Raw genomic sequence first — 12,216 nt, 5'->3', positions numbered from 1 at the left:
ATTTTGGGGAGTTCTTCCTTATGCCAGGATGACTGTTCCCAGTCTTCCCGCTAGGCCGTGGCTGTCCATCGGGAGACAAGGTTTCCCAGGCTGAATTCCACGACTCTCGCTTCCCCTTTTCCTCTCAGAAGAAAAGCCTAGTTATTAATATTATTTTTGTACTACTGCTAAATCCAAGTCACAGTCTCTAGTACAGGTTTACCCAACAGTATTAAATAGTAAGTTCCCCGAGGAACTCCTGACTGGGTCTGTAGCTGAGCCCCAGATCTTTGGGCCACATGTCGGGGAGCCAGTGCCTGGCAATAGCGCTGAGGTAGTGAGCACGCACCCATGAGCTCATTCCATGTCCAAGTGCATCCAACAGCTGATTGAAACTTCCTTCTCCACTGAAAAATAAGATGTGGCTTTAAACAGAAAAGTGAAAAAAATGTTTTATCTGCATCAAAAAGGTCTTGGTCAAATATTCTCTACTGAGCTGTGAGCTGTGTTCTGAGTTCAGTGTTAAGGTTCTCCTGACACACAGAATTGTAAACAAAATAGCAAAGATTAAATGTGTCGACCTTGGTGTCTTCAGGCTTGCAAGGTGGTCTGCTTTGGGGAGCCTGGGCTGCTTCGGGGAGTCAGGGCTGCTTGGCACCCACAAAGGCCATGAGCACTGAAGGACAGGCATTCTCGAGGTGGCGTCATTTCCTTGCTATAGGGAGTCTATTGCACTCCACTACCCTTGGGGTGTCTAGAAAGCAATGACAGTGTTTTGCCCTCCTAACTCATGGCACTTCCTTTCTAGACAGGAAGTGTGGAGGGGAGCTGGGGGATTTCACAGGGTATATTGAGTCCCCAAACTACCCTGGGAACTACCCTGCCAACTCGGAGTGCACCTGGACCATCAACCCACCGCCTAAACGCCGTATCCTGATCGTGGTCCCCGAGATCTTCCTGCCCATAGAAGATGACTGTGGCGACTACCTGGTGATGCGGAAAACCTGTGCGTCTCTCCCTGGGCTTCCCTCCCCTCCCAAGGCAGCCTGGGAAACCTGATGCCTTGCCCCTCCCCCAGCTTTAAATGTGAGGATGAGGTCTAGTAGATTCTTTCCTTCATAGCAGAACAGGGATGGGACATGAGTTTGTAGCCAAGTGGGGCCGACTTGACGTTGTTCACTCTAGGGAGCCATGTCCAAAGCCAAAGACTTGGTCCAGCCAGGAAGGACGGCCCCTCCCATTATCCCGAGTCAGCCTCTGGTGTCTATAAAGGATGCTGCCATCATTGCAGCTCGATGACAGAGCTGAGAGTTTGCTTAAGCCCAGGTTCACCTCCTTCTGGGTCCGTGACCTTGGGTGGACATTCTAAGCTTCTCACTTCAGTCTTCTCTGGAGGGTCAGGTTGGAGAAATCCTGTCGCTGCCTGGTAGGGTTGCTAGGACTAAAAGAGTTCAAGCTGTAAGTGCTTGGAAGGAGTCATGTGGGTTTTTTTTCCTTCCTTCCTTCCTTTCTTTTTTTTTTAATTTACTGGTATATACTACTTTTATAAAATAATGAGTTTTGCTGGGTGGTGGTGGTGCACGCCATTAAATCCAGCCCTTGGGAGGCAGAGGCAGGCAGATCTCTGTGAGTTCGAGGCCAGCCTGGTCTACAGAGTGAGTTCCAGGACAGGCTCCAAAGCTACCCAGAGAAACTCTGTCTCAAAAAACAAAACAAAAAAAATGGGTTTCATTATGACATTTTATACATGTATGTGATATATGTTTTGATCGTATTCTCCCACCATTATCCTCTTGTGTCTCTCTCCAAGTAATCCCCTTCTCCTTCCCAGTTAGTCTCTCTTCTATGTTTGTCTTTGGGGAAGAAATTGTTTTGGTTTTTTTTGACCTAGGAGCATGGGCAAGATGTTATTTACAGAACATGGGCACCTTCCCAAGGACCACACAACTAAAGAAAATGTCTCTCTTCCACGCAACCATGAATTGTACAGATCACGGAGCAGAGGCCCTGGGGGGTGGTGCAGTCTTGAGCTCTTGCCCTCTCCATGATGGAATGTTGATAAACTCAGTCTTACACGTTCTGAGTTCAAGAGAGCCATGACTGTTATTAGTGGTTCAAATGCCTGAAGTCAGATGAGGGTTTGGATCCTGTCCTTACCACAAGCCCTCATTGTAACAGAGGTAGTAATTGGTCAGCCTCTATGGTTTTCAGAGGAATCAATGAGATCAAGCTCATAGAATGTGTAGTGTACTCCCAGACAGCTACAATAAGGGGGTGACGTTTGCTGGGAATCAGCACTGGGGCCATCTTTCTATTCCTACCGTGGGTGGGATAGCCTGGGTTGTGGCTGTCTGCTGACGGCAGGTGGGGCTTACTTAGCCTTTCCTTGGGGTAAAGTATAATCCTCAGTCAATCAGATGCCATCTGTCTTCTTTTTGAGACAGTTTCTTTCATTGGCCTGGTATTTATAAAGTAGACTAGACTGTCTGGGCATCAAACCTCCGGTCTCAGCTATCCCATGACTACTCTATTTGGCCTAAAAAAAACATAAACAAAAAACAAAACAAAACAAACCATGGGTTCTGCATATCAAACTCGGGTCCTCATGTCTGCAAGGCAAGCAAGCACTCTACCAAGGGAGCTGTTGCCCCAGTCCAGGAGCTCTTGAGATTAACTTACTGTGTGGGTTACATGTTTTCAAAGTTTTCCTGCCTGCTGGCTCCATGACGCCTCTTGAACCCCACACCCTCCAACTTCCCTTGGCAGCTTCAGCAAATTCTGTGACCACATATGAAACCTGCCAGACCTACGAACGCCCCATCGCCTTCACCTCCAGGTCAAAGAAGCTGTGGATTCAGTTCAAGTCCAATGAAGGGAACAGTGCCCGAGGGTTCCAGGTCCCCTACGTGACGTACGATGGTAAGCAGGAGCTGGGAAGCTCAGGCTGTGGCCATGGCAGGGATGGTGTGGCTGGGCTCTGAATGGAAGGAACTGGCTCCTGAGCTGGCTGGCAGATGCTAACAAGCACACCCGCTCAGCCAGCCAGGCACGGTGAGGCAAAAGGACATGGCTAACTCACTGGGGCAACATTTTAAACAGACATTTGGGGACACTTACTGTAGGAATGGAAAAGGACAGTTTAGGAAATACAGGGAAGTGTGTGGAGTCAGGTGTGAGGACATGGCTGGTGGGGTCAGGTGGCCAGCCATCTCTTTCAGGACTTGTGTAAGTGGTTTACCATCTCTAAGTCTTCTTTCCTTGATTTCCGGTGGCGGCTGAACCCAGGGCTTCTAACTCTGAGCTATACCTCTAGTCAAGCCATCCTGGAACTCACTCTGTAGACCAGGCTGGCCTTGAACTCACAGAGATCCTCCTCCCTTTGCCTCCTGAGTGCTGGGGTTAAAGGTGTGCACCACCATGCCTGCAAGCCGTATTTTCTTAACAAGTGATGAAGAAAATCATTGACTGAACATTAAGAGTTTAAACTGGGACCGTTCCTGGCAGATAGTAATTGCTCAAAAGTATATTAACTTTGTAAGGTTGTGACATTTATTAGCTCCCAAGAAGGGGAAGAGGTTTCACTCCAGGTCTGGGCCCTGCTGTCGACTCTGTGATCTTGGACAAGTCAGATGATGTTTCTGCATCCTTCTAACCCCTGGGAATCTACTTAGATTCTGAGACTTGGGCAACAAATATTTATAGTGGCGAGAACACAGAAGTGTGTATTTTGCTGTAGGTGATTTACAGGGTGGGTACAAACGCTGCCAGTGCAGAAGGCAGCTGTAGGAGGTGGACCTCCCACACCAGGCAGAAGACAGCAATTATTCTGAGTAGGCTTCGAGAGAACAAGTCAGTCTCAAGAGGTTTGGGTCTTGAAAGAATATGTAAATTGGACTGGGGTATAAACAGAGAGGAAGAACATTCAGGAAAAGGGCAAAGGATAGAGCACCTGGCAGCCGGTGTCCGATCTGGCCAGTGGGTAGGGAGCGTGGGAAGATAAATGAGGGTGGGGGTAGGCAGTGAGTAGCCTTGAATGCCGAGCTCAGGAGAGTAGGCTTAATTTTATAGGGAGTCCTTAAAGATTTCTAGGCCAAGAGACCCCATCCCCGGCTTTCCTAGCTCACTTTATGTAGTTTATTTCTAATGAACGGCAAGGACGAGGCTCTTGCTTTGCCTTGCAGTTGCCTCGGTAACGTGTATACCCAGGACAAGGGCTCCCAGAGCCTGACTGCTGGGACTCTGTTGACAGAGACACTGAGCCCCCAGTTCTGCCTGGAAGCAGATGTTCAGCAAGCTCTCCTATGTGTGAGGACAGGGAGGAAATCAAGTAGACTCTAAGGCTTGGGCAAATGTTATCAAGACATTGAGACATTTTCATATGTCACACTATTCTGCCTCTGTGATATATTAAATGTCCCCCTTTTTTAAATATGTAATTATTTATTTGTATTTCATGTGCATTGGTGTTTTGCCTGCATGTATGTCTGTGTGAGGGTGTCGGATCCTCTGGAACTGGAGTAACAGACAGCAGTGAACTGCCATGTGCTAGGATTTGAACCTGGGTTCCCTGGAAGAGCAGAAATTGCTCTTAACCTTTGAGTCATCTCTCCAGCCCCCTAAGTGTCCCTTTTTAAAAATTTAATTTAATTTTATGTACATCAGTATCAGGATGTCAGATCCCTTGGAACTGGAGTTACAAACTCTGGAAGAGGAGCCATTGCTCTTAACGGCTGCGCCATCTCTCCAACCCCCAAAATGCTCGCCCCCCCTTATTGAATCTTTGGGGGTTTCATATCATGTACCCCAATTTTGTTTTTCCTTCTGGTATGCCTGTATCCCTCCTCATCCCTGATGCATCCCCCTCCATAAAAAAAAACAAAATAAGCAAACAAGCAAGTAAACAAAAGCAAGAAAAAAGAAAAACCCATCAAACAAAAACAGAACAAAAAACACCCCTAAAACAGCAAAATCTGTTTCTCCTTCTCTCCTGCCTCTCCATCCTGGTGGCACTGGAGGCTTCGGTGTGTCATATAGTGTACCCCTTTGTCCCATCAGCTTGACTGGCAACTGGTTTTTGTACACCATCCTCACTGGATCCTCACCGGAGCTCTTCTGGGGTATCCTGGGTCTTGGAGGTCTTGCAGGTATTGTTCTGCAGGACAAGTCCCTTCGTGAGCTCCAGCAGAACCTAGATGGGGTGGATGCTAGAGTGGGCCAACCCAAGACCCAGTTGTGGGCCTGGGTGTTAGCTAGTCAGGTCAGATAGAACCACTGGGGCTATCTGCCTCAGTGGTGGTGGAGTCAGCTCCCCTACAGGCATTCCCTTCGGTTAGATTCATCCTGGACTGTGGTGAGGGGTGGGGGCCCTCTCTTCTGAGTGCAGGGGGCTGCTCTCTTGCTGTAGTGGGCAGCTAGATGTTAGGTCAGCTTGTCCAGGGCAGCGAAGGGCAGGATTGGCTCAGTATAGCCCTCTGATTTCATCTCACATAGTTCCTAAGCCCTCCTGCGGTGCCACTGGCTACAGACTTCAACACAGACACCAGAAGAAATGTCCCCGTTTTTAATAGAAAAAATATGAAAGCAAGGGCCGGAGATGTAGCTCAGTTGGCAGATTGTTTGCACATGTATGAAGGCCATGCCCAGCCTCCTGGCATATATGCTGGGGGCACTTGAGATCCTAGCGGGAGCTGGCGGGGGTGGGTGGGGATGATCACAGCACATGAGTACGTTCTGGAGAAGGACGAACAAGGGTCATGGTGACAGGCACTGGGCATTCCTGAGCACCAGCTGGGCACCAGGTATGCACCACAGTGGCTTTTATGGGGCACATTCCTCGTGGTCATCCCATCAATCAGACCCGGTCACTTCCTGACCTTACAGATGAGGCCACTAAGGTTTAGAGATTTAAGTAATTGACCTGAGATCCAGACATGGCAAAGTTGCGGAACTGGGATGACCCAGGTCTAGGGACTTCAGAGCCCGAGTTTTTAATCTCTGAACTTCTCTGTGTTTTGAAAGGCAGAAGGGGGCCAGGAAACACAGGAACTCTTAGAAACGGTGTGTGTGTGTGTGTGTGTGTGTGTGTGTGTGTGTGTGTGTGTGTGTGTGTGTTAAAGACAACAGTCTGGAAGCATTTGGTATAATGGCAAAGCCCAGTCTCATTTTCTGTTACACCAGAGTGCACGACAACTTCTATTCCTAATAGTAGATCCCCTTTATGGAAAGAAGCCAGCCAGTCCTCTCATGTCCAGACACTGAACACGGGTGCAAAACTAACTAAAATGGGGCATGGGGGCACATACCTGTAATCCAGCACTCATGGGTAGAGGCAGGGGCATCAGGAATTCGAGGCTAGTTTTGGTTACTAGCAATTTTAAGGCCAGCCTGGCCTACATTAGACCCTATTTTTTTTAGAGTAAAATAATAAAACTTATTCTCTTGATTTGTTTTATTGATTTGGGCTTTGCTGTTGGTGTGCTTGTTTTGAGACAGGGTCCTATAGCCCACAGAGTCACCCTGCAAGCCAAGCTGGACTAGAATTTGTGCTCTTATAATATATATTCATTAGAACAAAGCAAAGGGGCCACAGCAGCAGCAGCAGCAGCAGCAATGATACCGTGTGTGCAATGATACCATGTGTGCAATGACACTGTGTGTGCAAGGATACCGTGTGTGCAAGGACACTGTGTGTGCAATGATACCGTGTGTGCAATGATACCATGTGTGCAAGGATACCGTGTGTGCAAGGACACCATGTGTGCAATGATACCATGTGTGCAATGATGATACCGTGTGTGCAATGATACCGTGTGTGCAATGACACTGTGTATGCAAGGATACCGTGTGTGCAAGGACACCGTGTCTGCATGACACCGTGTGTGCAATGACACCGTGTGTGCAATGACACCGTGTGTGCAATGACACCGTGTGTGCAATGATACTGTATGCGCATCAAGCACTAACTGTGCAGTGGGGGTGTCCCGTCACCATCTCTGGACTGAAGAAACTTCTTGGGAGCGCTCCCAATACCCTTCGTGGATGCTCTTTTAATTCCTGTGGCTTCTCAGCACATGGTATGCGTACAGAGAGGCAGTTTCTGATGTGTCTTGGCTTTGGAGAGTACTGTGCTCTGCATATGTTTGCTTGAGTTATGACTATGGGAAGCAGGCTAGACTTTAGAGTGGGGTGAGGTTACATTTGGAGCAGGAATACCGTGTGCACTGCATTTAATGTGTGTGCCAGGACCAAAGAAATGATTAATGAGAAGGCAAAAAGGACGTTCTTCTTTCTCACATAGTCAGTTCTCCATCCCCAGCCCTATCCCAACTAAAGAGAAGAGTCAGCCATTCTGGGTTCTCAGATGCTTGGTCACCTTATCCAATGCAAGGACAGAAAACAGTGGGGGTGGCAGGTACTAGAGAGGGAAGAAAAGCCTACATGAGCTCACAGTGCAGGGAGCATAGGTAGGAGCAGACCACCAAGCACCCAGTCCCAAGAGCCTCCTACAGGAAAAGGCCAGGGACAGAGGAGAGCAAAGACTCCCCAGGGAGCTGCCAGTGAAATAGCAGGAAACCCAAAGCGGAGTGTTCTGAAGATGAGAGAGGAACTGGATGAAGGAGGAAGGTGACCAGCCAGGTCAAAGGCTACCGATGCACGAGGAAAGGGAGGACCAACATCTGACATCGGGACACACAACATGAAGCTCACTGCGGACCTCAGTCTTGGAGGAGTGCCTGGGACTGGACCAAGCTCCATGGGTTCAGGAGAGGAAAAGTTCACTTGTAGACTGTGAGGGTTGACCCTGCTCTGGAAACAAAGGGGAAGAGAAACATGAGATGGAGGACTGACAGGAGAGATGGAGTCAAACAAGATATCCTTAAGATCAGTTTTCGCACTGGTGGGAATGAGCAGAAAGATTTTGTGCAGGAAAATGTGCAACATTACTGGCACAAATGTCCTTGACTTGGGAAGAGAAGGTGCATCTGGTGTGGGAGGTAGAAGATGGGTCTTGGCTGGAGGCACAGAAGGCTCCTCGGAGGGCAGGGGAGGGGAGGGCAGGGGAGGGCAGGGGAGGGCAGGGGAGGGCAGACGCCAGCTGAGTGGAGCTGCTGGCTGCCTTGGTCCTCTCTCTGTCAGAATGGAAAGGTTCTCTGAGAGCAGACACTGAAGGCGGCTTCTCGGGGACACAAGAGTGGGTTTGGAAAGAATTAAATAGTGAGAAGCAAATGTGTTCTTAATTTCACCAGAAGACTACCAGGAACTCATTGAAGATATAGTTCGAGATGGCAGGCTCTACGCATCTGAGAACCACCAGGAAATACTGAAGGTGAGCACCTGCCTCAGCAGACAGGAAGGGAGCCATAAGCTCCCCCCACACAGCTCTTTTTTCCAGACACTGAGCCCAAGGAGACCAAGATCAGCTCCCTCCTTTCCTGTGATTTAACTTTGTTAAATGTCAAGTTTCTGTCTTTAGTATTTTTTTATATATATAAGCATTAGTGTTTTATGTATATAACATATATTTGAGAATTATTTATCTATATAATACATTTTATATATACAATGTATTACACACACACACACACACAAAAATGTAGTTTGATCTTATCTGTCTTTCTCCTAACTCCTGCCAGACCCTGCTCAAGGTATTCCCTTCCTAGTTTCATGGTCTCTCTTCTTTTTAAAATAACCACTGAATTCAGTTAATCCAGTTGTAGTACATATAACTGGTGTATGTACATGGCTGTAGGGCCAGCCTCTGGAGTGGGCTCAGCCTGCCAAGGACCATACCTCTGAAGAACACTGAGTGTCTCTCCTCCAGCAGCCAACAACTGCTCCTCAGCTAAGGGTGGGGCTTTGTGAGCTCTTCACCAGCCCATCCCGGGACTCTGGCTTGATCTTGTTCTAGTCTTGAGTCAGCAAACACAGCCACTGGGAGTTCATGAGCGCAATGGCACTGGGCGTCTGTGGAGGGTGCTTGCTTACAAATCCAGGTCAGGAGCATATAGTGTTTTTATGTTCAGCCTGAACAGTGAAAGGCCATTTGGCTCCTAGTTTATGAGCTCAAAGCCCACCAAATTTTAGATGCTTGTAAGTAATTAATACCAAATTCTCACCTATCACTAACCCTAAACTGTTTTCCAAATTTCTATGTTGGATCTCATACAGTTGAGAAAAAAACAACTGTCATATGTCAAAATTTCTTTCATCAAGTAATGTATATTTATTATTAACAATTAAGGAAAATTAAACCTGGAGCGAAGATAAAAATCAGGGGAGCCAGTTTTCACCAAGTGTTTTCTAGCTAGTGACCTTCCCGTCAATAGTGAGTCATTATGATTTCATTGGCAACGTGCCAGGAGGTTTGAGTGCTTTGGCCTAGTAACAAACATTCTGTTCTCTTCAGGATAAGAAACTGATCAAGGCTCTGTTTGATGTCCTGGCACACCCCCAGAACTATTTCAAGTACACAGCCCAGGAGTCCCGGGAGATGTTTCCAAGATCTTTCATCCGATTGCTACGTTCCAAAGTGTCAAGGTTTCTGCGGCCTTACAAATGACTCTTCCCACGCGCCACCCAGAAGAGTGTCCACCACGGGGCAGTGGGCTGAAGCCGTCTACCCTCCACAGGCCGGAGTGTCACCGGGTTGACAGCATGCCCAGTTCAGCGACTCCTTACAGCTCAGTTTTTATAGATAATACAGATATCTTGGGAAGCTGGACTTGGGTTTCTCCCCTAGCTTCAGATGGGTGGCAGATGGCTTCAAGCAGTACCAGCTTCTCACTGTGTGGGCATGTGTCCTGGAGGTGTCAAGGGCTGGCTGGATGGCCTCCTCTGATGGTCTGTAGTGCAAAGGAAGCCACAGAAGGGCCACTCTAGCTGCAGCTCCACTTCCTCCAAGGCCAGTCCTCTCTCAGGGAGCACCTATACTCGTGCAGAGGTGACCAGGCCAGACACCCAGGCCATCTGAGTCACGGGAGGGTTCTGATCCCCTCAGCCTCTGTGATGCTCGGTTAATCCTAAACACATGAGTTCTAAGCACTGATGGTTTAAAAAAAGGCTAGAAAGAATCAGAAGTGAGAAGGCAAGAGCAGCGCTCTGGAGACATCAGTAGCACACACAGCAAGCACAGAGGGCTGGGTGCAGCAGCCTTCCCCATGCCTTCAGTCACACTGAGCACTGTGCTCGGGCTTGGAGAATTCTAGGATGTGGTCTCGATGCCTGACAGTTATCCATCATCATCGAAGGGAGATTTCACCAGTCCAAGGCCAGTACCGCAAGACTCCCTGTGCTAGGAGCGACTGGCCCCAGTGCCTTTCTTTGAGTCTGAGAGAAGTGACATCGTGCAGGCCACTGTCATCCTATGGTGGTGGGCCACACACCTGTTCACAGGCCACAGCTGAGTCACTTTGGTCTGTGCAGTTGGGACTGCATAGTGATCTCCTCCCAAATAAACTTTTCAAGATTATTGAGCTTTTAAACATTTTAATCCCCTGCCCCACCTCCCAGCAGGCAAAAGTCTCACTACAGTGGCTAAAGAAGAGAGCCTATTGGGCTAGAGGTGTAGCTCAGTAGTAGAGCACTTGCCAAAGACGTGCAAGGCCCTGGACTTGGCCCTTAATACAACGTCCCCCCAAAAGAGACCTGTCAATCAAGCTTCCCTCTCTCTAATGGATGGACTGACTACACACAGCCATAGGGTTTTGTTCTTTCTGTGGCAATTATAGCACATAATTCTGTTTACCAAAGTACTAAAAAATGTTTAATAAGCATTTAAAAAGAAAACAGAATATTTCATTATTATTGAACTTGGTTTTCCACTTTAATATTTTTAATCTATTAATAACATTTTTTTATAATTTTTGCTTTTTTTTTTGGAGACAGTGTCTCACTATGTAGTTCTGGCTAACCTGGAATCTATATGTAGACCACTCTAGTCTCAAACTCACAGAGCTCCACCTGCCTCTGCCTCCCAAGTACTGGGATTGAAGGTGTGTGCCACCATGCCAGGAGACACTGACATTTTTGAAGCCCTAGTGAACTTTTAATTTTTATTTGGATGAAATTTCTCCTCAGGAATTTGTGCTCCTTGCTAGGCACAGTGGCGCCTGTAATCCCAGGACTCAGGGAGTGTGAGCAGGAGGGTTAGGAGTTCAAGGACACCCTCAGTGATGTAGAAAGTTTGAGGCCAGTCTGGGTTATAAGAAACCTTTTTTCCAAAAAGTTTTTAAACATATTCAGTTAAAAAAAAATCATTAAGGGAATAGAGAGATGACTCAGCAGTTAGGAGCACTTGATGCTCTTCCATGGGGGGGGGGGGTTGTTCAGCCCACTCTAGGCAACTCACCACTGCCTGTAACTCCATTTCCAGGTGATCTGTCGCCCTCTTCTGGCCTTTTTTGGCCCTGCATGCATGTGGTGCACATAATACCCACACACATACCTATGCAATGTAAAAGTAATAAACCTTTGACTTTAATGTTTAAAATTTATTTTATGTGTATGGGTGTTCCGTTTGCATGTAAGTCTATGCACCACATGCATGTCTGGCCCAAAGAAGCCAGAGAGGGTGTTGGGTTCCCTGGGACTGGAGTTACAGACGACAGACTTTAAGCCAATAGATGGGTGCTAGGAATCAAACCCTGGTTCTCTGGAAGAGCAGTCAGTGCTTTCAGCTGTTTGCTAGCTCTCCAGTCTCTCAGCGTTTCCACTTGTATTGATTTGAGAAAGGGTCTCATTTTGTATCCCTGACTGCCCAGGAACTGGTTGGCCTTGAACTCACTTACCTGCTCCTGCCTCCTGAGTGCTGGGACTGAAAGTGTGCACCACCATATCTGGCTATAAAATAAATCTTTTTTAAAAAAAAGTTAAAGTGCATTTGATATGCTACAGTTGGACCTATATTTCTGAGTTTGACCATAAAGTGGAAATTCAGATTTCGCCTGAGTTAGTGACCCAGCTGATACGTTCAAGAGGGTTGAGTCTGGCAACTTTGTGTTCATGCGAGCATATTGTATTGTCTTTCCAGAAGGTTGGGGGTGGGTATAATTGGGGTTTGGTAGGAGGCTGCATAGAACAGTGGCTTTGAAGCATCCTCCAGGAGCTGACCACACACCAGACCTATGCTTCTGTACAAGTGTGAGCCCCTGAGGCCTTCAAGTTTCTACTCTAGGCACATCAGCTGCCCTGCGAGAGTCTGTGGCCCTGCTAGGAAGTGGCCTGGCTAGTCTACCTGCT

At 47.7% G+C, this 12,216-nt stretch overlaps 1 protein-coding gene across 1 annotated transcript in view; it reads left to right on the top strand.

Annotated features, from left to right (window-relative positions):
- Scube2 (signal peptide, CUB domain and EGF like domain containing 2) overlaps positions 1-11,813 on the top strand; it is a 73,220-nt gene extending 61,407 nt beyond the window's left edge. The window contains exons 19-22 of the mRNA XM_075971857.1: positions 788-985; positions 2,746-2,898; positions 8,226-8,305; positions 9,386-11,813. Of these exons, the coding sequence (XP_075827972.1) occupies positions 788-985; positions 2,746-2,898; positions 8,226-8,305; positions 9,386-9,538 (584 nt within the window). The 3' untranslated portion in view covers positions 9,539-11,813. The remainder of the gene's footprint in view (positions 1-787; positions 986-2,745; positions 2,899-8,225; positions 8,306-9,385) is intronic.
- Positions 11,814-12,216: the final 403 nt, after the last annotated feature.

This window comes from Microtus pennsylvanicus, chromosome 5, assembly GCF_037038515.1.
Source record: "Microtus pennsylvanicus isolate mMicPen1 chromosome 5, mMicPen1.hap1, whole genome shotgun sequence".
Classification (NCBI taxonomy): Eukaryota; Metazoa; Chordata; class Mammalia; order Rodentia; family Cricetidae; genus Microtus; species Microtus pennsylvanicus.
Note: the sequence above shows the minus strand (reverse complement) of the source record. Positions and strands in the feature narration are given on the sequence as shown.